At 28.8% G+C, this 25,201-nt stretch overlaps 1 protein-coding gene across 4 annotated transcripts; it reads left to right on the top strand.

The window, feature by feature from the left end:
* Window positions 1-1,291: 1,291 nt before the first annotated feature.
* On the top strand, window positions 1,292-25,037 carry Aldh-III (Aldehyde dehydrogenase type III). 4 transcript variants are annotated; one of them, XM_088189879.1, is made up of 12 exons: window positions 1,292-1,390; window positions 4,180-4,476; window positions 12,159-12,196; window positions 18,980-19,219; window positions 19,276-19,497; window positions 19,568-19,731; window positions 19,846-20,076; window positions 20,151-20,348; window positions 23,626-23,741; window positions 23,855-23,990; window positions 24,059-24,209; window positions 24,369-25,037. In XM_088189879.1, exons 2-12 carry the CDS (start codon window positions 4,239-4,241, stop codon window positions 24,387-24,389), a joined length of 1,755 nt encoding a protein of 584 aa, XP_088046005.1. In that variant the 5' UTR covers window positions 1,292-1,390; window positions 4,180-4,238; the 3' UTR covers window positions 24,390-25,037. The 4 variants fall into 4 exon arrangements, with proteins under 4 accessions (XP_088046005.1, XP_088046006.1, XP_088046007.1 ...); XM_088189880.1 differs by having other exon boundaries at window positions 1,312-1,390; window positions 4,196-4,476; XM_088189881.1 differs by lacking the exons at window positions 1,292-1,390; window positions 4,180-4,476 and adding an exon at window positions 7,644-7,739.
* The last annotated feature ends 164 nt before the right edge of the window (window positions 25,038-25,201 follow it).

Raw genomic sequence — 25,201 nt, 5'->3', positions numbered from 1 at the left:
AATAAAATATCTCACTCAAATCCCTTGGACCAAACTTACACATAAACTTTTTAGCGCATACAAAAAATATTATAATTGACATTAAATAGAGAAAAATTGTGCATTTAACCCTTTTAGTGCTAAGCGAAATTAGGCGGTGTATGCTAAGAATGCCAAGATTTTTTTTGCAAAAATAGATGATTTTCATAATATATTATAAGAAAATATTTCTGAAAATTTTTATTTTTTCTGTGAATCACCATTTATTATAGGAACAAAATTAAATCTAGCTTATACAAGTAAGTACTCAAAAAATTATTTCTTTCTTTTAAAAAAAATAAGGCCCATTTGAAAGGTGTATTTAGTGGCTTCAATTTGTTCAAATCTCCGATCGTCATGTGCGCTTATAAACCTCCAGCATAACTAATATTAGTTTTTAAAAAATAATTGCGACAAAGTCTGCATCGTAAATTTAGAAAATATTTACAGCTACAGATTATAACTGTAGGACATTGTATAAAAAAATGACATATATTCAGTAGAAGTAAATTCGTTTAGTCTAGCGTGAATTCAAGAGCGAACGAACGTGTCTTAAATTTATATTTTATTCAAGAATGGTTACTATTGTTACTCCTTAAGAGCGTCTAACGCGAGATAAGTAACGTGTATACATCAGTAAAATACGTATATATTATAAATTATTTAAATTATTATGAGGCATTCTAAATGACAGCTAATTAGAAAAAGATCTCTGCGGGTTTTATCTCTAATAATGAAATATTACAGATAAACAAATTACATCACGATAATAATAAGAAAAATGTAGGTTTAATAGAAAATACTTGTCTTTATTAACTAAACACGCAAAGCGCATAAGTGCTAATTGTATGAACACCCACAATTTTTTACATCTTCATATGCAAACGAATCTATTCAGAGAATCTCCAGCGGAAAAGTGTCACAGTTTTGCGAAATACAAACATGTTAAAAAGGAGAAGATTAAATATTAAAAAAACACGGTATGGTATTCTTAAAAGCAAATTTCTCGTAACCTCCTTAACGCTGAATTAACATTCGACTCGTCTTTTACCACATAATGACTTTCTTTGCTTCTTACGTGCCATGTTATCCATGAGGAAAATTACCAATGAGTAAATCTCAATAATAATGCACAAATATAATAATTTACCAAATATTAAATACTCGTATCAATTAAATAAATAATTCATCAGATAACACGATAATTTATCTTGAAAAATACTCTTTTATGTGAAAGCGTTGAGAACCACTGGCGTTCTCACCTTAGCAAAGACCTCGTTCGATCTAAGGTTCAACCCAGTTTGTTGCAAACTCTCAAGCAGTGTACCGAATGTGTGGCGTTAAATCGCAGTGTTTACTTTCCGTGTTTTGTGTAATATATAAATAGATTAAAAATAACACTATTTATTATCTTGTGAATTTGAAATGCTTTTTTATATTTTATTTAATTAAAAAAGTTAAGTAATGACATAAGTAGTTATCAACCTAATGCAATTCACAATGTTGCTAAAGCTTAAGCAAAAAATGATCATTAGTGATATGTATTTTTTTGATTTATGATTTTTTTAACTACACAAAAAGAGGCTTAGAATATATTTGTGAATATTTATACAATTTGTTTACCAAATATTTTTTTATATAATTTAACATGTACAAAAAATAATACACCTCTTAGGGATTAAAAAAATCTAAAGAGTCACCTTTCAATAACCTTCTTCTCTCAGTTATTATTTGACTGCTTTTTACATCTCCAGGCGCAGTTTAATCGCTTAATATAATAAAAAATCACACTGAATGACTCGTTTCATTATAGTCCATTTTTATGTTTTACAATGAGTGTGCATGAGTGACAATTTAATCCAGTGTTTGACTCATAATGGAGTCTTTTGTGTTCCTTTTGCATTGTTTTAATTTTTAATGAATAATAAAAAGTTCGTTATGTATGATTTATATTCTCTGCTGATTATCTAATATCGTAATTCATAAAAATTAACTTTAAATCGTATTCATTCATTCAGTTAATATAATTAAATGATAATATATATTTAATGATAAATGAAAAATATATTTATTTTTAATAATAAATATTTTTCCATTGAACATTAAAGCTTACAATCTAAGATTTACTAAGTTGCAAAATGTATATATCGTGCATGTAGAAATACAGAGAAAATGAGATAATATGCAGCATTAAGAATATTAAGGGCGAACCCAATAAACGCATATTTCTATATAATTGACTTGAAAGTTCTTAAAACGTTTTAAGGGCCAAATATCACTTGGATATCCGTCAAGGTCAGTTTTTAAGTATGAGAAATAATGTATTTCGTATTGAATTTTCTTTTTGTTCAATTTTACATAACCATCCGGTAATGTGTAACACAGTTCAAATTTATTTATTTATTTTACTAACCTAGATCTTATTTTTACAATGTTACTATTCGAGATTTAAAAAATATTATAATAAAATATAAATAATACTATGTTGAGTTCGCCCTTAATATTTTATTTAAAAAAAAATAAGCAATCAGAGTACATTATTCTGTCACATATTCAGTCAGTACTTACAGTGTGAATTTAAATAATAAATAACTTATTTAAATAAATACATAATTATCAAACATATTTATATATGTATTTAAATACGTGCGCAGACAATATATTATATTAATAAAATACTTACAGTAACAATTAGATTATATTATATGTAATAATGTCTATTCCACAATGCTTCCACCGACTGCGAGTACCTGGATAAGAACAAATCAATACAACGCAAGTGCTGGTAATTAGATGACACACAGAAACGTAATTCTTCCAATGTGTATTTCCCACCAGCAGCTTAAGGAAGTGCTTTTTAAAGTACGCTCGTCGATGCGACTCGAGGGAATCATATCCCAATATATCTTACAGGAATTTTGTTGGAAATAAAAATTATCACATTTATATTACTTCATGTAAAGGTGTCTGAGAGACCTTTTTACACCTTTTTTATCGAATGTAAGTCGGTTACATTATTTGGCAACCAGACAATCGTGCTCAAGGGTACTGCGCACTAGGTGATTATACAAGGCACACAGTGCCCCCGGGCTTTTCAATTGATTCGCGTATTGCGAGACTAATCTGTTTTCTATATGCTGATTATATCTGTAGTTTTTGTAGTTATTTAGTATTTATGTTCGAAGAAGTACGTTATTACAAATTTAAATTCAAGTAATGGAATGACATTAATGATAAATGATAATCTAGATATAAGCGAATAGATTTTTAACAGTTTCCGCAGTCCTTAATGAAATCTATTTTAAGGAATACTGGTTATTTGGCCGATAAGTAAGAATGCATAGGTTCACCATTTGGTTGCCAAAATCCGATATATTGAACTTTGGCTAAAATAGTCAGATACGACGTCATTATTTGAGGAACTTTTTTAATATGATGTATTTGTTATCACATTAACAACAATTTTTTCAAACATATTAATATTATGCTATACATAGTCCAAAAGACATGGAAACCAAAAGGTTAATATCAAATGTTCAAAACTAAAATACTTTATTTATTATTATCATTTAATACAAATATTGTACATTTTTTTTATATTTTCGAACAATAATTTTAATATGTGTGATAATTTCCATAAGACAGTATTTATATTTTTTCTGCATTAGTTAATCACAAAGAATCAGCCTCAAATGAATTGACATTTAACTAAATTAATATTTAATTATTTTAGATTTCTATAGATATATAATAAACATGTGTTTCTTTAGAAAATAATTAACAGGAAAAGTGTTAAGGTTGTCATTAGAATATTGTCCTTTAAAATAACTTATACAATATATATATGAAGGTTACATTACAGCATAAAATAAACTATAATATTACGTCCTATATTACACAATATAACATTGTTTATACTTTAAAATTGCACTTATTTTTACTTATATAACTTTACTTAATGAAACTCATTAAATATTAGCTCAATTTTATTATGAAATCGCTGAACTGCAATTATAGCAAAATTAATACTTTGCCTTAATATTTATGTAGGTATGTCATTCTCATTCACATAGTAATTAATGAACACTCGAATCAAAATCATGACTCTCAGCTTTGAATGATACTTAAGTGGTTATTTCCTGATTATATATATATTCATAGGTACTCTATTTGACAGTTTGAAACTTATTTGAGTGTAAAACTATAACAAGTGAATCACAATGGAGAACAATCACGTAGACGTTGCCGAAAATGAGAAGACCATGGAACATATCATAGACGAGTTTGTGATCGATTTGGAAAGCTCCGAAACGAAATTAAGCAACGGGAATCATAACCATCGTCACGAAAATTCGGCTGAAAATGTGAAAAGTGTAACTATAAACGTTATGTCAGCGAATGGAAACAAGATGGAAAACGGAGGATATAACAACGGCAAGGTCAACGGTACTAGCGAAGGTATTTATTTATATTTTGCAATTTTTGTTATGTAATGTATAGATAATTACTCAATCATGAGATTGAACGTGATAACTTAATGTGGGTTAACATTAAGCTTTATTAGCATATAATAAATAATATCTATAAATAAAAAATCCAGGTATTTGATATTGAAATTCATAGCAAGATATATTACCGCTCATGTTTTATTTTTAATTTTGGTCTTAACCGCTTATTTAAACGCCATCATTATAAACATATACAAAAACCAAATAAATAATTGGAGTATCTAATTTATTTCGTATTTCGTGTCTGTAATCATTATCTGTTATTAAAAGTATACTTTGATTGTAATTTCCTTATTTGTCGTGTTGAAAATATTGCATGCTACTAATAATACGTCTAGCACTGAAAATAGATAGCCTTTTTATAACTTTAAACACTGTATTTTAAAAAGCATATTTTAATAAATTGCACGTAAAAACAATACCGTATATACATATATATATATATATATATATATATATATATATATATATATATATATATATATATATATATATATATATATATATATATATATATATATATATATATATATATATATATATATATATATATATATATATATATATATATATATATATATATATATATATATATATATATATATATATATATATATATATATATATATATATATATATATATATATATATATATATATATATATATATATATATATATATATATATATATATATATATATATATATATATATATATATATATATATATTATATATATATTATCAAATTAGCATCATGAATAGAAACAAAAATGTCACGTATTAATACATTAAAATTAAAATAATGATGTATTATATATTATATATTATGTTTGTTTTTACAATCGTTAACGTTTTAACAAGCGATAACGAATAATGTAAATATATTAACATATGTTGGTATATTTTAAACTAAAAAGTAATTTAAGTAAGGATGACTGGATATACAAGTGTTGCCAGCTGTAATATATTTTTATCATTGAAGGTTTACCAGATACATGAAATTTTATTCAGAGCAATGTTCCCGAAATTAAATTTTTTCTCTTACTCCTCATATATAAATTAAAAGGTTGATTTAATATGTCATAAATAATATTTTACTATCAACAAAAAAAAATATTTTCACTCTTGTACAGATAATAATGAAACGTAATTATAAATCTTGTTGTACATTATTTATTTATTGTAAATCTTCCGTTGCATGGCAAGATAGGTGTTAATCCAATGCGTTACAATGGGGTAAACACTATAAAATTACTAGTAATGAAACATTAAACTGAAAGTCTTTAAATCAGTGATCATTCATATTAATTATAAGCTATTAGTATAGCTATTAATAACTAAGTTATATTTTATTTAAATATTCTTCACGATATTCATCTGCGAGATTATGAAAATCTGTGAAAACCTTATCTGCGATGATCGATCGGAATTATGATTATATAATAATCACTAATTTCGATCTTTCAGATACCATAATAATGAAAAATACTAGTGTACATATAAGATTAGAATCCAAGTTTTTCAGGTCTGGTCTATCGTGCTGGTACAGTTTTGTTTTTGTATGTTATGAACCCACGATAAAACCCTTCTTTGCTTTATCTTGCAAGATATTATCACGACGTCGAAAAGGAGAGAACTGGTTCTGATGTACCGCATCGTAGTTGTTTTGTGCTTCTGTGTAATACGGCAGGTCAGGTCAGAAAAGGACAGTATATTGTCTGCTTCTCGGGGTCGATTATTCCCTGGCGTTGATTAGTCTCCGAATTTTAACACTACACTGGCAGCTAAAAACGCTAGGTTTTATACATGAATGGTCACCGTTTTTTTACTCTTTTGTAAAAACGCTATAATTTAAAAAAAATCGTTATAATTAAAACAATATTGTAATAATTATCTTCATTCATTTTTCATTGCTATTAATTAAACAGACTAGATAATGGTACAAAACTGTGAAGATAAGAATTAGTGATTATTACATATATACAATCCCGATAAATCACCAGAGATTAGATTTTCCAAGATCTTACAAATAAATATCGTGATGAATTATTAAAAAATAAATTAAGCTAAGATTTGCATAGATAAATATATTGTTTATAGACTGATAAAATAGTTTATAATTAAATAAATAGATGTCACTGATTTACATCATTTTATTTCAGTCTGGCGACTCATTACTTAGTAGTTGTTGATTGTGTTGATCCCTTTGCAACGCTTTGAGCTAACGCGTGTCATATTACAACGGCGTGTCATATTATACATATTTGATTTTAAATGACGTTATCATGGTAAACGCGTTATATCATAGAAAAGTGATACACGTAAAAATCACTCCCCGGTGCTTATTGCTACAGCCCCCCCCCTCTCCCCACCAAAGATTTAAGTGAAAACTAAAATATAACATTTAAAGACACACACAATTTTATGTTTTCTTGTATAAACGAAAATGTAGACAAAAAATATTGAAACGAATCCTTTTCCGAAGAAAAAAACCGAAGATTTACCTTACATAAATTTACAAAGAACTCTTTTCATGGAACAAAGTATTTATATAAATGCTTTGTTCCATATCTCTCAAAATAATTTCCTATTAAAAAGCATCTTTATTGATTCACTATTTTTAGCAAAGTTTACAATCAAAATAGTAGTAGAAGCCTGTTTTAAAATCGAATGGAAGTTTTTTAATTACTTTAATGTTACAAATATGATTAACAGATAATTAAATATATTTACACACAATGGATTTTAACATAAATTAAAAATGCTTTACGATAAATAATATATAATCGAATGAATCATAAAACGGTGTTTAGAATTGTGGGTTTTACATTTCACGTTAATTTTAAAATGTTGAAATTCTTCTTAAAAATAAATATGTAGAAATTAAAAAAAAAATAAACGATATTTTGATCGGATCGTTATTTAGGAATTTACTTTCAAATTTACTCTACAAATTATAAAATATTTAAAACGCCATCTGAATATCTTATTAAATTATTTACATGCATCGGTAAGTGCGTAAAATGTTTTACCGACGCGGCGCAATCTTGCGACGAAAAATTGTACTACGATTTTTATTCCTTTTGACGCAAAACGGTTTGTGTATCTCAATTGACAGTTTAATTCCTGTCTCGTGCGCCGGCGGTCGTGTTTGCCTCGTTCTGCGGCACAAACACAAAAACATAGATAACCATCATCGATCGTCGAAATGAGTAAGTGTTTTCCAAATAAATAATGGTCAAAAAACTAGATAATATGCTAAATATTGGCATGGACGTCATAGTTATTGTTTATGTTATTTTTAGTAAAAAACAAAAAGTATTTCGATTTTTTTTAAATGGTATGTTAAAATGTCGTAGGTCGTAACCGTAAAAAATTTGGCTAAAACATAAAAAAATGGCGGTACGTCAATATTCAGTTATATTTACTGCTTGACCCCATAACCTCAAATTAAATCATAAATATGACGTTTAGCGCAATATTTGTACGAAATACTTATTTTTAGTTGTGTTCTAGATGCAACTCATGCACTTTGACCTTGGTGTAGCAATCTGCATTGAAAAGAGATCAATTAAAATGAATACAGGTTGCTTGAATGTAATGAACATCTGCATAGCTTAGAGAAACAGGTTATTCAATAAAAATAAATGCACATAATACCAGTCGCCATCTACCTCTACTTCAAATTGAACTGTAATTTTTTTATACATATATATATAATAATATTTAGAGGTCATCGTATACCTACTGACCGTGACAGATTTTTTTATTGATGATAAACTTTTATATAATTCGTTGCTGTGGTAGATAAGATATTATTTAATTCGATCAGATTTTTAATTATTACATATATAATGTTATATAAAAATGATTGAGTCATACTACTTATAATCAAGTATTGACTTTATAACACTTATGGTCGATTGCATTGACGATGAACCGTTTCGTAATATTTTTGTACATCATGAGGTGTGACACACATTGATCGATTTTAAAAAAATATGCGCTCCAAATATTTTTGATGAGATTTGACAGTTGATTATTGACGCCCAAAATATCTCAAGTAGGCGAGTTTCTGACTTTTACGTATGGTGCAATTTCAACTCATTACTCAGAGCAGAGCGTCCAAGCCTTCTAAAAATCATAGAAATTGTTAATCAGTAGCTACACGAGGGGCAACATGCGTGTCAATTATAGGATTAAAATACACAATCATCAGTGAAAGTTAACTAAAAAGTTATATACATGGTTTATAATCAGAGGTATTACACTTTTTACCATAAAATTACAAGTAATTGACGGTTTGCTTTTTAAGATTATATCGATATTTTACTATATTTGATACGGAAACCCAAATTGTACATTCTATCGATTTGATTAAAAACATTATTAATATAAGAAGGTGATTAAAAATGTAATTAATCTCATAATTTATTCATCCGTATACTATTAATTGTATAACATATTCATAAACACGATAAAAATATTTTAATATGATTTAAAATCATGGGAATATGGCAATTGTTCTAATTTGAACTAATTTTTTGCACAACTAAAGGGTAAAATATTAATTTTATGCAGTTATGAACTCTTCCCATAGGATAATATTGATATTTTTCTAAAGGATACGCCATTATGAAAATATACAAAAAACAGATTGAAATTGAAAAAATAGACTAGGTTCAATATAATATTCCAACCCAGGTATTTCTCATATTAGTAATCGAGTCGCGTTTGATCAACAATTTATTTAAAAACTTGACCACAGTACTTGCACTTCGCTTCTGGTTTGTAATAGCGATAGTTTAGCCTATTTTAGTTTGAGTTTAACACCAAGCGGTTTAATTCCTGATCTGGTACGGTTATACAGATATTTGAATGATACTAATTGGAGACTGAAATGAAGTGATCCGTATTCGTATATATTATTTATTGCACATTTTGGGCAAGCTTAAATTTCCCTGCCACGTTCTAAGTAAGTGTATAAAATAGGCAACAAATTAAATGGTCAGAATTCAAATCAAATTTGGGTCAGAATTTTATTAACAGGTTGATAATAATTATATTATTCAGAATCAGAATAAATAGCAAGTGGTTAGATTAAGAATAGCATACGGTCAGAATAAAAATATACCACGACCAAAATTAAAATATAGGACGATATTGTGAATTAAAAAAATATTATAACATTTATAAATTTAAAGGAGAATAAATTTTAAAAATATCTTATAAAATATCTCTATCGGTTAGGTGCTAGCGAGCGAGCGTTAGTCAGAACATTGAACACATATGAATAACCCTCAACGGATATATTTAATTGTATATAGGACGTGAAGGTATTCAGAGCGACGAATGAAGCGGGAATAATGATAGACCGGCGGCGGAGAGGACGCTTGATAATGATAATGATTATGAACTGCCGATATGCTTATGACAGATTGACCAGTTGTACCAATATTCAACGTTACAGCAATAAAAAAGATTCTGACCATTTGTCAAAATAATTCTTACAATGTAAGATAAATTTTAATCAATCCAATTTATATTTTAACCATTTAATATAAATTCTGATCATCTAATATTTATTCTGACCACAACCGTATACAAATTCTGACCCAAAAATATAAGCCTATGTAATATGCATACACTCAAACGAATTAGAAGGCTTGGAAGATTCTGATAAATATACTATTTTCGTAACACAATTTTCCTTACAATCGTTCGTAGTCTTAATCTGACGACAGGATTTATTTTTGTTATTAGATAGAGAAAATATTTGTATGCTTCTATAAAAAATGTACAATGGTTGCGTTGTGTAGATTTAAAATACGTAAATAATTCCATAACAGTTATCCTCAATTTAAAACAATGTGATGTGTAAGACAACTTTAAATGCCTATTAGACACGTGTTAAAAAATACATTGATACGAAATAAAAACATATTTTATTTATTTTTTATAGACAAAAAAAATCGCTTATTATCAGAAATATATGTACTTACATATGCATTTATCATATTCTATCATTTAACAGCTAGTATTGCTATAATTTATTTATTTAAACTGAACTAGATTTATGTAAAACCGAAACTTCTATAAAATATATATATATTTTTGTGTTAAAAGATAATAAGTCATTTATAGATATATGTACATACGTATACTATGTATTATATTTTCTACATAGAACATAAAATAAATTAATTTTTAAATATTATTCTTATATAATTTACCGTGTATTTTTTTTATTTCAAAAAATACTTCCCTCTAAGTATAATATAATATATCAACCACAATGCGTTGCGAAGAAGCGGTAGTGAAAGTGGTCAAGCCGTAATGATGTTACTTTAATCCAACTAGGAAACTGCTTGAAGCAGGAAATAAGAGAGGAGAAACATAGGAAGTACTTTTTTAGTTTGAATAAAAATATCTAGAGGTAAAAGTACTGTTAAAAACATATTTAATGGAGTTCTTTTGATTGACATAATGTCGTAATTTAAATGTTCTAGTTAATTCATGTTGGATTGATATATTAAAACAATTATTTTTATCGTCTAGTTTCTCTAACTAATAACAACCTGTATTAATTATTATTTGTTCAAACTTCAATTTTAACGTATCTATTTTATCTTAGTAATTTGAATTACCTCACTTATCTGCAATATTATCATATGTAATATTATGTAATTTTTAAACACACGAATATATATGTATATAAATATACAATATGCGTCTAATTGCATTAAGAGATTTATTTATTGTATTTAGTAAGTAGTTAAAATCAACGGATATTAAACAAATGTTTTTATTTTGCTCATTAATATTAATTATATAATATAATACTAAACAGTTTGAAAATATTGTATGTTATTAAAACCGACTGCTTAAAATCTGCGCAATTGATTATGACTCATGATAATAATAATGTTGTATTTTAAACATCATGTTACTATCTATAGATCTGTTACAAATGTATACATAAATTATTTTATTATTTTTGTTACAAAGTTTTTAATTATAAATTATTTTTAAATTCACAACAGTTTTGAAATTTGCTTTACAATTTGTGTAAATATATATACGAGTTTATTATTGCCATAGTACTAAGTCAGTTGAACTCTTGGATATCTGGTCTGATGGTGTATGTGGAAAGCGGCTGGTTTCTCGGGCGCTTGAGTTTCGTATCGGTCAATTCTCCGCATAGCTCCGAGGCCAAATTTGTTAATCTTTTTTAAAAATAGCGACTAATAAAAAACAAAAAAAATCGTTAAAAAACGCTTAAAAATGGAAATTAAAATAATAAAAAATTGTTTTAAAAATTATAGAGAAAAAAGTGAAGAGGTCAAAAATGTTATATAACAGATATTAAAATAGTAAAAAACTACACACTTATATACAGAAATCTACCTAATTATTGTTGTCTTTACCGGACGGATTTTTTGTATTTTGTTCGATCACTTTTTGTTTGCATTGAATTTTAATCGAAAGCGTCGCATTAATGTAATATGTTTATAAAACGATCGGTTACTTAATATCTACATAATATTACGTGCCGTAGAAAGTGATTTTTTCATAATTGTTATTAGAAAGCAAAATGCAATCAGTAACATTTTTTATCATTATTTTTGCAGGTCCAATCAACGAGAAAACCCAGATGGACTTTTCGGAGGTGAGTTTTACTTTGTTTTTAAATACCAATCAACATTTTTAAGAATCGTACTTTGGACAGCAACTATTTTATTTTTTATATACTGCTGAGTTACGATATTTCCGCATACTGTGACCAAGTATCTGTGTAATAAAATTATCTCTCTGTCGAAACGCTTCTTTATTGAGTAGGAAAACTGTTTTGATAATATGTAATAAGACTTTTTTTCGATATGTCTAGTTAATAAATATACAAAAAAATCAGATGCAATTACACGCAACAAAAAAGGTTGGACGTGGTCAAAGTTTGAACTTTACCTTTCCGAAAATACTGTCGAATTCTGAATGCGATTTAAATATACAAGTACATATTGGATTCAAGCTGTTGATATGAGTCGTGATTTATTACTGGCGAATCATCATACATGTATTGTAATTTTAACTTTCAACTTGCTATTGACGTCGGGCTTTATCATGTTTTTTTTTGCTTAATTAAATTACGTTAAGGTAACATGAGTATGACAATTAATTTATACCAGATAAGATTTTTAAACAATCAATCATTATAAGTCGCAAGTCAAATCTAAATTACATGACTAGCTATTTCGGTATATTATGGCAAAGTATTTCGATGATTTTTATTTCGTGATACTTTTAATAATTTTGCTTAAGTAAATGAATAGATACTTTTAATTTACATTTATTTTTAATAAAATGACAGCACCCTTAGCCGCGTAACTTGAGATTTTTCATGAAAGACTTATGATTTATTTGAATAAAACGTGATGTATTAATATACAGCGCCGTATTCTTCTGCAGACCGAACTATATTTTTCATTATCATCCCAAATAGTAATAGAATCGACTATTGTTTTTCACTTATGCTCGATACCCTATTTTTCCGCTAGTCACAGAAAGATTAGGTAAATTATCGACAGATATATAGAATGTCTTGGAGCAGATAGTTGCGACGAAATTTATCGCAAGGACTTGCTAAAAAGCAACTATTAAATGGAGTGAAGGCACTTTGCAAAAAGGACCTAAACAAAAAATACGGTCGGTGCCAAAATTCAAAGTCGAAGTGTATAATATAATTAAATCAATAGCTATTCTAACCGACTTTTGTATCATCGTAAGCAGATAGTCTGACTATATATGTATTATGTAATATCAAATAGCCTAACGATCGAGAACTAGCAGAACAAAGAACTACCCCTTACTTTATAATAGCACGTAACTCGGCGTAAAATGCTCTTTCCTGACATCTATTGATTAGAAATTGTATAGCACATAATAATTTATAATTAATAATTTAGATGTCACCAATTCCCAGACTTGGTGGTTAATAGTTACTTGTAGATATTCAATATGTCTGATTGACTTACTCAATTGGTACAGATTTGCCCTTTGTTTTGCACGTTTGCATTAGGCTTACGCCTGTCAGGTTACAACGGAAGATTTAATAATAAAAAAAAATATTGCGACAAATTATGATGGGCAAGATCGTTATTCTCCCAGCGGTGGTGGAGAAACTGGCGGAGGGATGATGTCAGTGGAATCACACTTATTCTTAATGTATAAGTGCTTTGGCGTACACATTAGGTCGCCACAAATATTTAAAAAAATTGATAGTAATACTATGTATATTTCAGATGTTTTCTATTGTTTTTTTCCGTACTAAAACAAAATTGTAAACACCGTAGAATATTATTGATTCAAATGTGTTCATAGATGTTTTTTTAATTTATTTAAAAAAATGTATACTAAAATGAGTTTCTATTTACTTTTTTGTGCATTATAATAGTTCTCAAAATACCGTATTTTTTGTGATATACATACTTTTTCAATACAAGTTTTTTGCTGCATTTTTCATAAAACATCGCCGTTTTTATGTTTTTAATTTTTTTTAAGGAAGCTTTATATGTGAACTGCTAATTGAAAGAATTTTTATTCAATTATTTCCTCTAAGATGATACATATTGGTACCTTTTTTTGCCATAAATTATAAACTTTTAGTATGGCATTAACACAGTGATGAGCAAACTACGGCCTGCGGGCCAACTCCGGCCCGCCTTACGGTTCTATTCGGCCCGCTCCAAATTAAAAAGTGTATACATAGCATAGATTTGCGTAGAAAATCAATGCCATGTTTGCTTCAGCTTACTATGTGTATATGTGTTTTCTACCATGAACCTTAGGAAGAATTCTATTAGAAATAGACTGACAAATGAGCATTTAGCATCACTTCTCAGAATTAATTCGTCGCAGTTTGAACCGCAATATAAAGAACTTTTAAAAATGCAGTTGCAAATTCATTCATCACATTAATTTTTGTATATTGTTTTTAAAATTTTAGAATAAATTATATTGGCCCGCTAAATTTTTTCTTTTGTTTTTTAGCCCGCTCCCCAAAAAGTTCATTATATGTACATATGTATAAAGTCATTAAAAAATTGCCTTTTGTGACGTACTTAGATATCCAACTAAAAAATGAAGTTTATGTACGTAGGTATAATAAACTTAAATAAGGGTTTGTCTGTTTTTAAAAACGGTTATGCTAGATAAACTTGAAAATTTTGAAAACTTGTTTTAGATAATAAAATTAATGAACCACTCATCTATTCACAGTTATAGGGATTAACTTTTAATATTAATAATACCTAAAGCCAGTTTGGTTTGTGATAAGCGTTTTAACCGATTTATCACAAACCGAATTTGTTAAAATGAAACACCGTGGGAAAGCTCTTAATGTTTTAACCCTTTGAGTGGTGAGTTAAATTATACACATTTGTTAATTTATTAAAATACACCTGGGTGTAAGTTAATTTTACGTATTTTTTCATAATTATTTATGTTGTTATTTATTTATTATTGTTTTATATTGCATTTATAGTAAGTTGTAGAAATAAATCACTGTTTTATTGCTTTGATTTATTTTACTATTTTTTGTATTGGTGTGTTTTAATAATTTTTTCACACTTTATTTTACATATTTTTTATGTATACTATTCGGTTTTGTGATTTATTGTGTCAATTTAGATGCTCTCAATATTTTTTATAAAATTAATATTGTTACGTTGATTTATTTCGTACTCTTTAATTTTTTGGTATTATTTTCTATAAAAATCATTTAGATTAAATCAAATTTAAATTTCATGTTTTTTTATTGATTATTTGTTTATTAAATATTTAATTATCTGGGATGTACCTCAAAACAGTGAAAGATCGACCACCATACATGCACGGTGATAACGCTCAAAGGGTTTAAGGTACGCGCCATAAAGCAGAAAGGATTATAATATCCATCGCTTTGAGACGAGATTACCCGTGCATTCGGGTTTTTCCACAAAATGACCGATTGTGACCAACGGCAATTCGCTTTAAAAATCTAGAAAGTCATGGAAATAAATACTGGAACGTTGGTAACCAGGAATAACTTCCACACATCACTTCACCTCAGACAGTTCGTTTGAAGATATTTTTTCTGACACTACTGGCATTCGCACTTGAACATTCGCATCATGGTTCAAGGCATCAGATCTTCAAGAGCTCTCCAACTTGGAGCCGAATCAACTCAATACAAGCGAAGCTTGTGAAATCCGCCGCTTCTCTCTTAGTATCCACTGGTTCAACTTGACGTTCGGAATTCAGAACAGACCCGTTTCGGAGACGCATTCACGGACATCACGTCTCAGTCGTTGTACAATATAACAAATTAAATAACAACTATCTTCGTCTTAAAGAAAAAAACATCCCATAAAACGAGATAATTTATTGAGTAATCACACTTTTATATTTCACTACGTATTAACATATGTATTTTTTTAATGAATGTTACACTAATCCGTAGTTTTTCCACCAATAAAATATTTAAAACATCACTTTTGTGACAAAAATCAGTGCAAATTTTATTGTGCAATGTAATTATGCCTCTTATTAATCAATTATTTAATTTACTTAAAATAAAATTACTATCGTGACTTCTTAAAATAATAATACAACATTTGTACAATGTACATGATAATTATTTTTCACTGAAATATAAAGGTGTCAATTTTTAGACAAATCTAAGATAATATTTTATGTTTTTATTCGAGACTTGTTTCGGCTTAATTGGCCGCGAAGTGAGGAAGTTTTTGTTCTTATTATATTCTTTAAAACAATTAGAGCAGTCTACTTACTTATATAGCTTGAAATTCTCAAATTAGTTAATAAAACAATCGGTAATAATAATGTGAAATATAATCTGGTGTATATTTAGTTAATTTCTCGACTTGTCACGATTTTTATAATGAACCTTGCCTTCTGTAATCTCTTCTTTTGTTAAACATCCTTATCAGTGTTTTAATATTTAATGTTCTAAATATAACGCAGAACAATTGTTAAAAAAATATTTGTGTATACAATAAATTGTGTATTCATATTAATATTATACACAAAAAATAGTCATTCATAGAAATGCAAATTAATTATAATTCGACGTTTCAACCTTAGAACCAGTCAGCAATGTCAATATCAACAATTTGGACTGTTCAAATAATGTCGGTTTGTGCCACTGAATGTTTTATGGCAACTTAATTTTAGTATGACAATTCTTTAAGCCATAAAACTTATCGAGAGCGAAATTGAAAAATGACAGCCAACGACCGTGAAGACTGGCAACACGTTTTAACAATTATTAATTATAAAGAAAAACGAACCGTGAAGAACCATTAAAAAAAATGCATAATTAATATGCAACTCAATCATTGACTAATTTTATAATGACACGCATAAAATATAATAATTGATTGTTATAATATATATTGTGTCATTCATCATTTTTTATATCAACACAATGGAGTTCGTCGAACTACTACATACTCGCTCACAAAAGGCAAAAGCTGCAAGTCAGATTGATGCTGTGTTGTGATTTTTTGTCGTAACATTACTGTTACTCAATTGTAACACTTTCGCTGGTGTAGTACTGTGACAAAACAAATTCTCTTTCCGTGGCCTTGTGTTACATTCGAGCCGTGTCCATGATTAACGCTTTTAGCAAGTAGAATATACAAAAAATCGATTCAGGAAATATTTACTTAATATAAGTGTGTTTTGGATTATAAGTAAGCGTACTTTGAAATATAAAAAAAATATTTTGCAATACTTGCCATCAAACAAATCAATAATAATTCAGAGAACGGAAAAGTGAAGTAGGCATTAAGGTCATGCAATATATATTTTTATTTTGATCGTTTTGACTTCAATGAAATCAGCAATTTCCCTATGTGTCTAAATCACATAGATTTGCTTAAACGCTCTAAGTGACATTGTGACATTTCTAAGGCAATTGCTTGTCATCTTCATCGTCTTGATTTACACAAAAGAGAAAAGCGTTACTTTTTGCCTGAAAGAAATTTTGAGTTTAGTGTAATTTTATCTCTAAATATTACATTCAGATTGCGATTCTATGTATTGCGTTTGTTTGATTTCTCTCCTCGAGGAGATTGTGTGCGATCTTGCTATACGCAGAGAAGCCGTTTTATAGGGGTTCGAAGGACCAGCGAAGCTTTGAATCTTTTATTCCGCGTCCGCCCTTCACAAATGTCAGTAGTATGAGAACAAGCCCTGTTTAGAATCCACGTCAAAAGCAATAAAATCGTGCCGTCGGAGTGGAAACGCTAGCGTTTATATGAAGACTTTTTATAACACTATTATTTTTTAGTTTATTTATACACTAAACAAATTTAACCAAAACATAATATATATTAGGGGTGTCCAAAAGAAAGGACGTTTTTATACTGAGTTGCTTTGACAGTTAGTTGTGACTTATTTGTCATTCGGGTCGAGATGCGACGTTTGTCTATACATATTTTTCCCTGAGAGATAAGTTGGCTTAGTTTGTATTTTAGACTTGTGTAGGTTAGGTTTGGGTTTGACAGCAAATGTACGTTTCGCAACTGTCAAATTAAGTATCGTTAACATTTTAGAGCAAAATTATATAATTTTACTAGCGTCTGTCCAATAAATTATATTTTCACTGGTAAAATATATGTAGTAGGTATATCTACCAGTGAAAATATATTCCGATATGATTTCACTGAAATGACATATTAAAAGAAATATTTTTGGGATAGATTCGAGACTTTTCGTTTTTAGATTTTATTTGGGGGATTGCCCGAGAATTTCTGTCATTTCTACTTTTTCCGTATATGTGAAAGGGGGGGGGGGGGTAAACATGTTGGCCAGTCAGTAGTCGTTTTTTTAATATTTCGATTTTATTAAGATACATAATATTTCACTCAATGACACGCATTTTTCTGTCCAAATTAAAGGGAGGGGGGGTTGCTGTAAATGTCCCAGATAAATCAGGACAGCGTTATTTCAAATTAAATAAAATAACTATACAGATACTTTGTTTGGTACAATTTAATAAAGACATAATGCTTTGTCACGCCAACTAAAATAAACTTTTCAGTTTTATAACCCTTTTTTAACGAATCTTTCGCAACGTTTATGGGTAGTCCCGACGGAATAAAAATTTCACGTATAATTGCACTCTATATAGCTTTTTTCGCTTATCAAAACTTAATTTAAAAAATGTTGCTATTACATTTAACCATATTTTTATATAAAAAATATAAATTAATGGTCAATTAAATTGTCATTTTTTTATATTATCATCTGCTAAAAAATATAACTGAAATTACATAAATAAATTTTGCACAGAAAATTGCAGGCAGCGATTTAATTAATTATCTGAATGGGGCACGATCTAATCGCCTATCGCATGGTCTTATATTTATTATATTTCATTCGATTGCAGATTGTTGAAAGAAGCAGAGATGCGTTCAAACGCGGAGTCACCAAACCGCTCGAGTTCAGAGAGCAGCAACTCAAAGCTGCCATGCGACTCCTGGACGAAAATGTCGACAAACTACTGGACGCTTTGTGCATTGATCTCCGCAGGCCGAAGAACGAATCAATGGTCCTAGAAATCGACTACATCAGAAACGATCTGAGGAACACCATAATGAACTTGCACGATTGGGCCAAACCGGAAAAGGTAAATAAACTCGTTTTGCACAAAAAAATCATTTATTAACTTAATTTATGTTTCAGCCGTCGAAATCATTCGTAAACATGCTGGACGACGTTGTCATCTATAACGATCCGTACGGAGTAGTTTTAGTCATATCGCCGTGGAACTATCCTCTGCAATTGGCTTACATTCCGATGACAGCCGCCATAGCAGCCGGTAATTGCGTGGTGCTAAAGCCTTCCGAGATAGCGGTGGCCACTGGAAAACTATTAGCTGAACTCATTCCTAAATATCTTGACACCGTAATGATTAATTTATTATATGTTGACATTGTGTAATGAATAATATATTATTTTTTATGTATCTTATAAGGATGTCGTTCAAGTTGTGTGCGGTGGCGTTGAAGAAACTAAGGAGATCTTGAATCAAAAATTCGATTACATCTTCTTCACCGGCTCAACGAACGTCGGACGCATTGTTCACGCCGCCGCCAATAAGCATTTAACGCCTACGACCCTCGAGCTTGGTGGAAAAAGGTATTTAACATATTATTGATGACTACTTTATTTGCAATCATCATATTGTCAGTTAACGACTTTTCGTTATCTCACTACAATTTACGGTGTATGTTATTAATATTATTTTAATAGTCCCGTCTACGTAGATAACACAGCCGATTTAGAAATTGCCACCAAACGCATTTTATGGGGCAAATGCATTAACGCTGGTCAAACATGCATCGCCCCCGATTATGTATTGTGTACTAAGGAAGTGCAAGACGAATTCGTTAAAATAGGCAACAGGATTCTTAAGGAGTGGTACGGCGATAACCATCAGGAATCTCCGGACTTTTGCCGCATCATCGACAATAAAAATTATGCGTAATTACTATTGCATTTTATGATTAATTTAGCAATCGTCAAATTGATTTTAATCAAGGTGTTTATTTACATAGACGACTCTTGAGCTTGATCAATAAAGATAAAATCGGATACGGCGGAAATACAGATCCGAAAGAGAGATACATTCAACCGACGATACTCATTAATGTTAAACCGAGTGATGCTGTTATGCAGCAAGAAATTTTCGGTCCAATATTGCCCATTGTTCCGATTCAAAACGCTTACGAAGCCATCGAGTTCATCAACACAAGGTATATTCGTTGTTTTTATTTGTTATATAGATGTTTTTATTTGTTATTTACAACGAAGGGTTTGAATATAAAAGTGCCTCTCCGTTATTTTATGAGAAAGGCGCTTTTGATTAAAAACTCGTAAGATTAAATTGGTATTTTTAACTATCTCGTATAATTTATAGAGCAGGTCATTTAGCATATAAGCATATGTCATCCATATATCATTATGTTGTTGTTTCATCCTCATTACGACAGATACCCACCATTGGCATTATATGTTTTTACGCAGCAAAGAGATATTAAGGATTTGTTTGTGACGCAGACAATATCGGGCAGCATGTGCATCAATGACACTATAATGCATTACGTCGGTAAGCGAAAGCATTTGCAAAAATGCCGTTTGTTATCGGTGCTCCGGATATATACGTATTCTCTAAGCGGAATCTTCTGTGTACATATACTACGTGAAATTAATCAGTGGTGGAGGGGCGAATGTACAGAATGTGACAACTGACTAAAAACAAGTTATAATGCCTATCACGACATGATCATTATCATTAATGCTCATTTATTATATCTATATTACTACAGATTGTATATTATTGTGGCTGATAATGATGTTGCCACAGTAATAAAATCATATTTTCATTACATTTATTTACCCATATATCAATTTTTAAATCAAAATAATTTGTATTAAAAATACCTTTCAATTATTGTACTTGCATGAATTTCTCTTTCCTCAAGTATATTGAAATTTAGCTCAAAGGTAATAAAAACCATTGATAACTTTTACACTCAAAGGCTCAAGTACGAACATAAGTTTATTTTAGGCAAATAACACTGCAACTAATTTTCATTTTCTTCGTTACAAAGAGACAATTTCCTAATTTATATGTATACTGCATGCTTTTTATTTAGGTGATCAGACCTCTTCAAAAATTTTGTCCTGTCTTCCTTAAACAACAATTTTCAAAATGATTTTTTTAAGTCCCATAGCAAATTTGACTTTTTTTGTCCTCCTCAAACAAAAATTTCTGAGATACCCTTTTTATTTTTAGTGTCCTTTGATATTTTCCAAATCTGTTCACCTTATTTTTATATAACTTTTGTTTTTGACTATTTTTATCAAAATTATATATTTATTATTGATTAAGATAGATAATGATGCTCACAAAATATCGCATAGATTAAGATCTGAAATTTGTTATCTAGATCATTTAGTCCTCAACTTCCACTATTCGCACTTAAAAATTGAAGTTGAATAAAAATTTTAGGCTATGTAACTATGAGCGCAGATGCTTTTCTTGTGCTTTATTTTGGCGTATCTTAAAGATAGTTATACTCTCGTAATTTCAAGTAAATCTTGATTCAATTGTTTCTGATAGTAGTTTTTTGGCTTATATACCCTTGAGAAATGGGGGGTACTCCAACGTCACTTCCATTATTCGATCCACCGACAATGTCGATGATTTGGGGTAGAACCACTCTTTGTTATCCTATTATGTAACATTGTAACAGTAGATTCATAGTCGGGTATTTTCTGCAATGTGCAATCTGTTGATACTGTGGCGTCAATATTCGGCACTTTTTGTTAAAGTGAGGTCTGACAGTTTTAATACAAGTGCTTTTAAATACATATTATTCATTTACATCATGCAGATATGCATAACTTATTTTTTTGTTTTTTACGCCAACAAGAATTGCTAGTCTTAATAAATTCGAGAGACACAAATCTATTAGTTTTATGACCCTTTTAACTAATATTTTATAAATTGTGCTGCCTACAAAAAAAATACTTTTTAGTACAAATTTTCATGATGATGCTGAATAAATGCAGCGCTTATTGTGAGCTCTTATTTATTTACAGTTACATAAAATTTTATATATAAAAGTCAATTCCAAAAATATTGATATCGTTGTATTGTAAGTTTATTTTATTTTTATTAGTATAAAAATAAGACATTCAATAAAATTAGTTCCATTCTCAGACATGTCCAAAACAAAAATTTAATTATTCTTTGACTTTATATTCAAATTAATACATATGATGTAATGTATACGCGGGACCGAAGAAAAAATTTCGTTATATTGAATGTAAGGAAGGTGCTATATTTTTATTTTATTTTTAATTACCATATTACTACAGCATCAAAATAACACTGATCGGTTTTTGTCCATTTTTAAGGATACTGTAATGAACACAAAATTTGTTAAAAAAATGTTTTATAAAAAAAGTTTTAGAGTTGGCGAAACACCTTGAATGTCGCTTGTGAAAACATCCGGCACATGCCAAGTCAAGGACGAACTGAATTCGGAGAAATATTGTGTCAAGTTGTAACGTCATTCTTAAATTCGAATCAAATTATTTCGTTATACTGAGATCAGTCTTTTTACAATGAAAACATTTTGTATAAAGTTTTTCAAGGACAAATCGAAGATTCGTTATACTGAGAATTTTGGTATTCGTTACAAATATTTCACTGTATTAGAAAAATAAATAAGTAATTACTTCACTTATGTATATGTATCTCAAAATTTTTTTATTGTTATTAATTATATATTTGCAAAAACTAGACGTGTTTCTAGGCATTTTATTTTTTTTATGATGTGTGCAAAAAGGCAAATCCAGACCCAGAGTACAAATAAAATTGTATTAACAATGTCTTATATTTGCATTTACGTCTAAATAAAATGTCTAATGTAAAGTTATGATTGTTGGGGCATAGAATTAGGATACTTGCAATTGATGACGAATGACGCATATTTGCGTCAACGGCTCTTAACAATATTTTTTGAAATAATGCATTTGGAAATTACTTTATTGGCCTGTAAAGTATTTACACATATTTTAATTTAAAAAATAATTTATTTGCATTAGGAAAAGAATAAGCCGTAATATTCTAATAAAATAGCTTATTTTTTATTTTGGTTTACTTTTTTTTATATATATTTTAACATGAATTTATATTTAAAATGTCCATTATCAATTTATTTTCTTTTATTACTATTATTAAAATAAATAAGATTTTACATATAAATCAGGTAAACCTCTTTGTAGAAAATCTTAGTCCAGTGTTATTATTTTGTAAATATGTATTGTATATAAAAATATATGTTTAAACTCTATGTAAAATGGTGGAAACTATTATATATAATAATAAGATTAAGAAGAGGTTTAAGTTTTTCCTTTTGTATCTATATGATCTATTTTTTTATATTATATTTAAAACATACCTCTTACTAATCTCTGGTGTCGGCCTATTCTTATATATTCTATGGCTTTTTAATATAGGGATAAGCCGCTCGTAGCTTACATATTCTCGAAGAAGTCCAAGGACATGCAATTATTCATCGACAATACGTCGAGCGGTGGAATAGTTTTCAACGAAACCATGATGCATTTGGCAGGTTTGAAACTGTTTATATGTACATTAATCTATTATTATAAATAATGTAAATATATGTTTCTATGTTGACATGTATAAATAGATTGATTTTAATTCATTTTTTTATTGATACAGTTGATACGTTGCCATTCGGTGGCGTCGGTGCAAGCGGAATGGGAAAATACCACGGTAAAGCATCATTCGAGACGTTTACACACAAAAAAAGCTGTTTGGCTAAGTCTTTCAATTCGCTCGGCGAAAAACTCGCATCGTAAGATTCAATTGATTTAATGTATGTATAAATGAATTTTGTATCGAAATTTTAATGTCTCATTTTAGGGGAAGATATCCACCGTACACCGAGAAGAATCTGAGCTTTTTGTCGTTTTTGGTTAAAAAGAGGAAAGGATTGTCTTTGAAATACTTACCACACGTAGCGATGTTCGCTCTCGGTATGGTCGCTTGTTACGCTTTGAACTCATTCCCAAAGGTACGACAAATGTTCGCGAAGGGTGTGCGGAAATAATTTTATTTTGGCACTGTATCAGTATTATATTGTATTAATTGAGATTATTGAACTTTGGCATTTAATAAATTTGTTATAATTAAACTGTTACAGTTTTTTATTAAACCTGAATTTATGTTTCAGTCGATGGGTTACGAAGAATAGTATTTAATTTGCTACAAAATATTTTTTAAATATGGCTTCTAGACCGCAATATTGATGACTAAGGATGACTAAAGCATTTCAAACAATCAGAGCTATCAACAATGTTTTAAATGAGCTGACTTATTGTGGAAATTAAATATAAATATTTAGTAGTATGTTCTCTACTTGCTAACGTAAAATCAAGAATCTACATTATACGTAAAAAACGTATAAGCAATAACAGTGGAATGAAATTCAGAGACAGCATGCAAACTGACTAATAAATGAGATATGGCATAACCTCGAATTGTTTACGATGTTATGTGAGTGAATGTTTTAACTGTGATTATGTGTAAATCTTTAACACTGTTATGTTTTTGTAGTTTATATTTTTATATGCGTTTATATTTTACATACCACTGACAAGATTTTGTATTGAAAATTCATATATTCATAGAATGCCAATTATTTTTTAATAATTATGATTATATCTTAACTATATCGAAACCAAATATATATTCTATTTTACTAGATTTATATAAATATTTTTATATATAAAAATAAATAAGTTAAGGGCAAAAATGTCAATGTATATACAATATATGTATGTATTATAATATATTACTTATATGCAATTATTTTCGCCATAATAAATTCACTGTATTGAAATATGTATTTTTTATAAACCTTAAGTACCTTTTAACCAAACTTCAAATGCACTCGAAACCAAACATAGATGACCTCGCTAATTTAGTCCATTTTTATAAACCTTTGTCCTGCTTTTAGATCTTACAAAAAATTGAAGACTGAATCCAGTGCCAAGAATTTCAATA

This window comes from Plectrocnemia conspersa, unplaced genomic scaffold, assembly GCF_051122295.1.
Source record: "Plectrocnemia conspersa isolate PC_06_02 unplaced genomic scaffold, ASM5112229v1 ptg000008l, whole genome shotgun sequence".
NCBI lineage: Eukaryota > Metazoa > Arthropoda > Insecta > Trichoptera > Polycentropodidae > Plectrocnemia > Plectrocnemia conspersa.
This window is presented reverse-complemented; position numbering and strand designations above follow the sequence as displayed.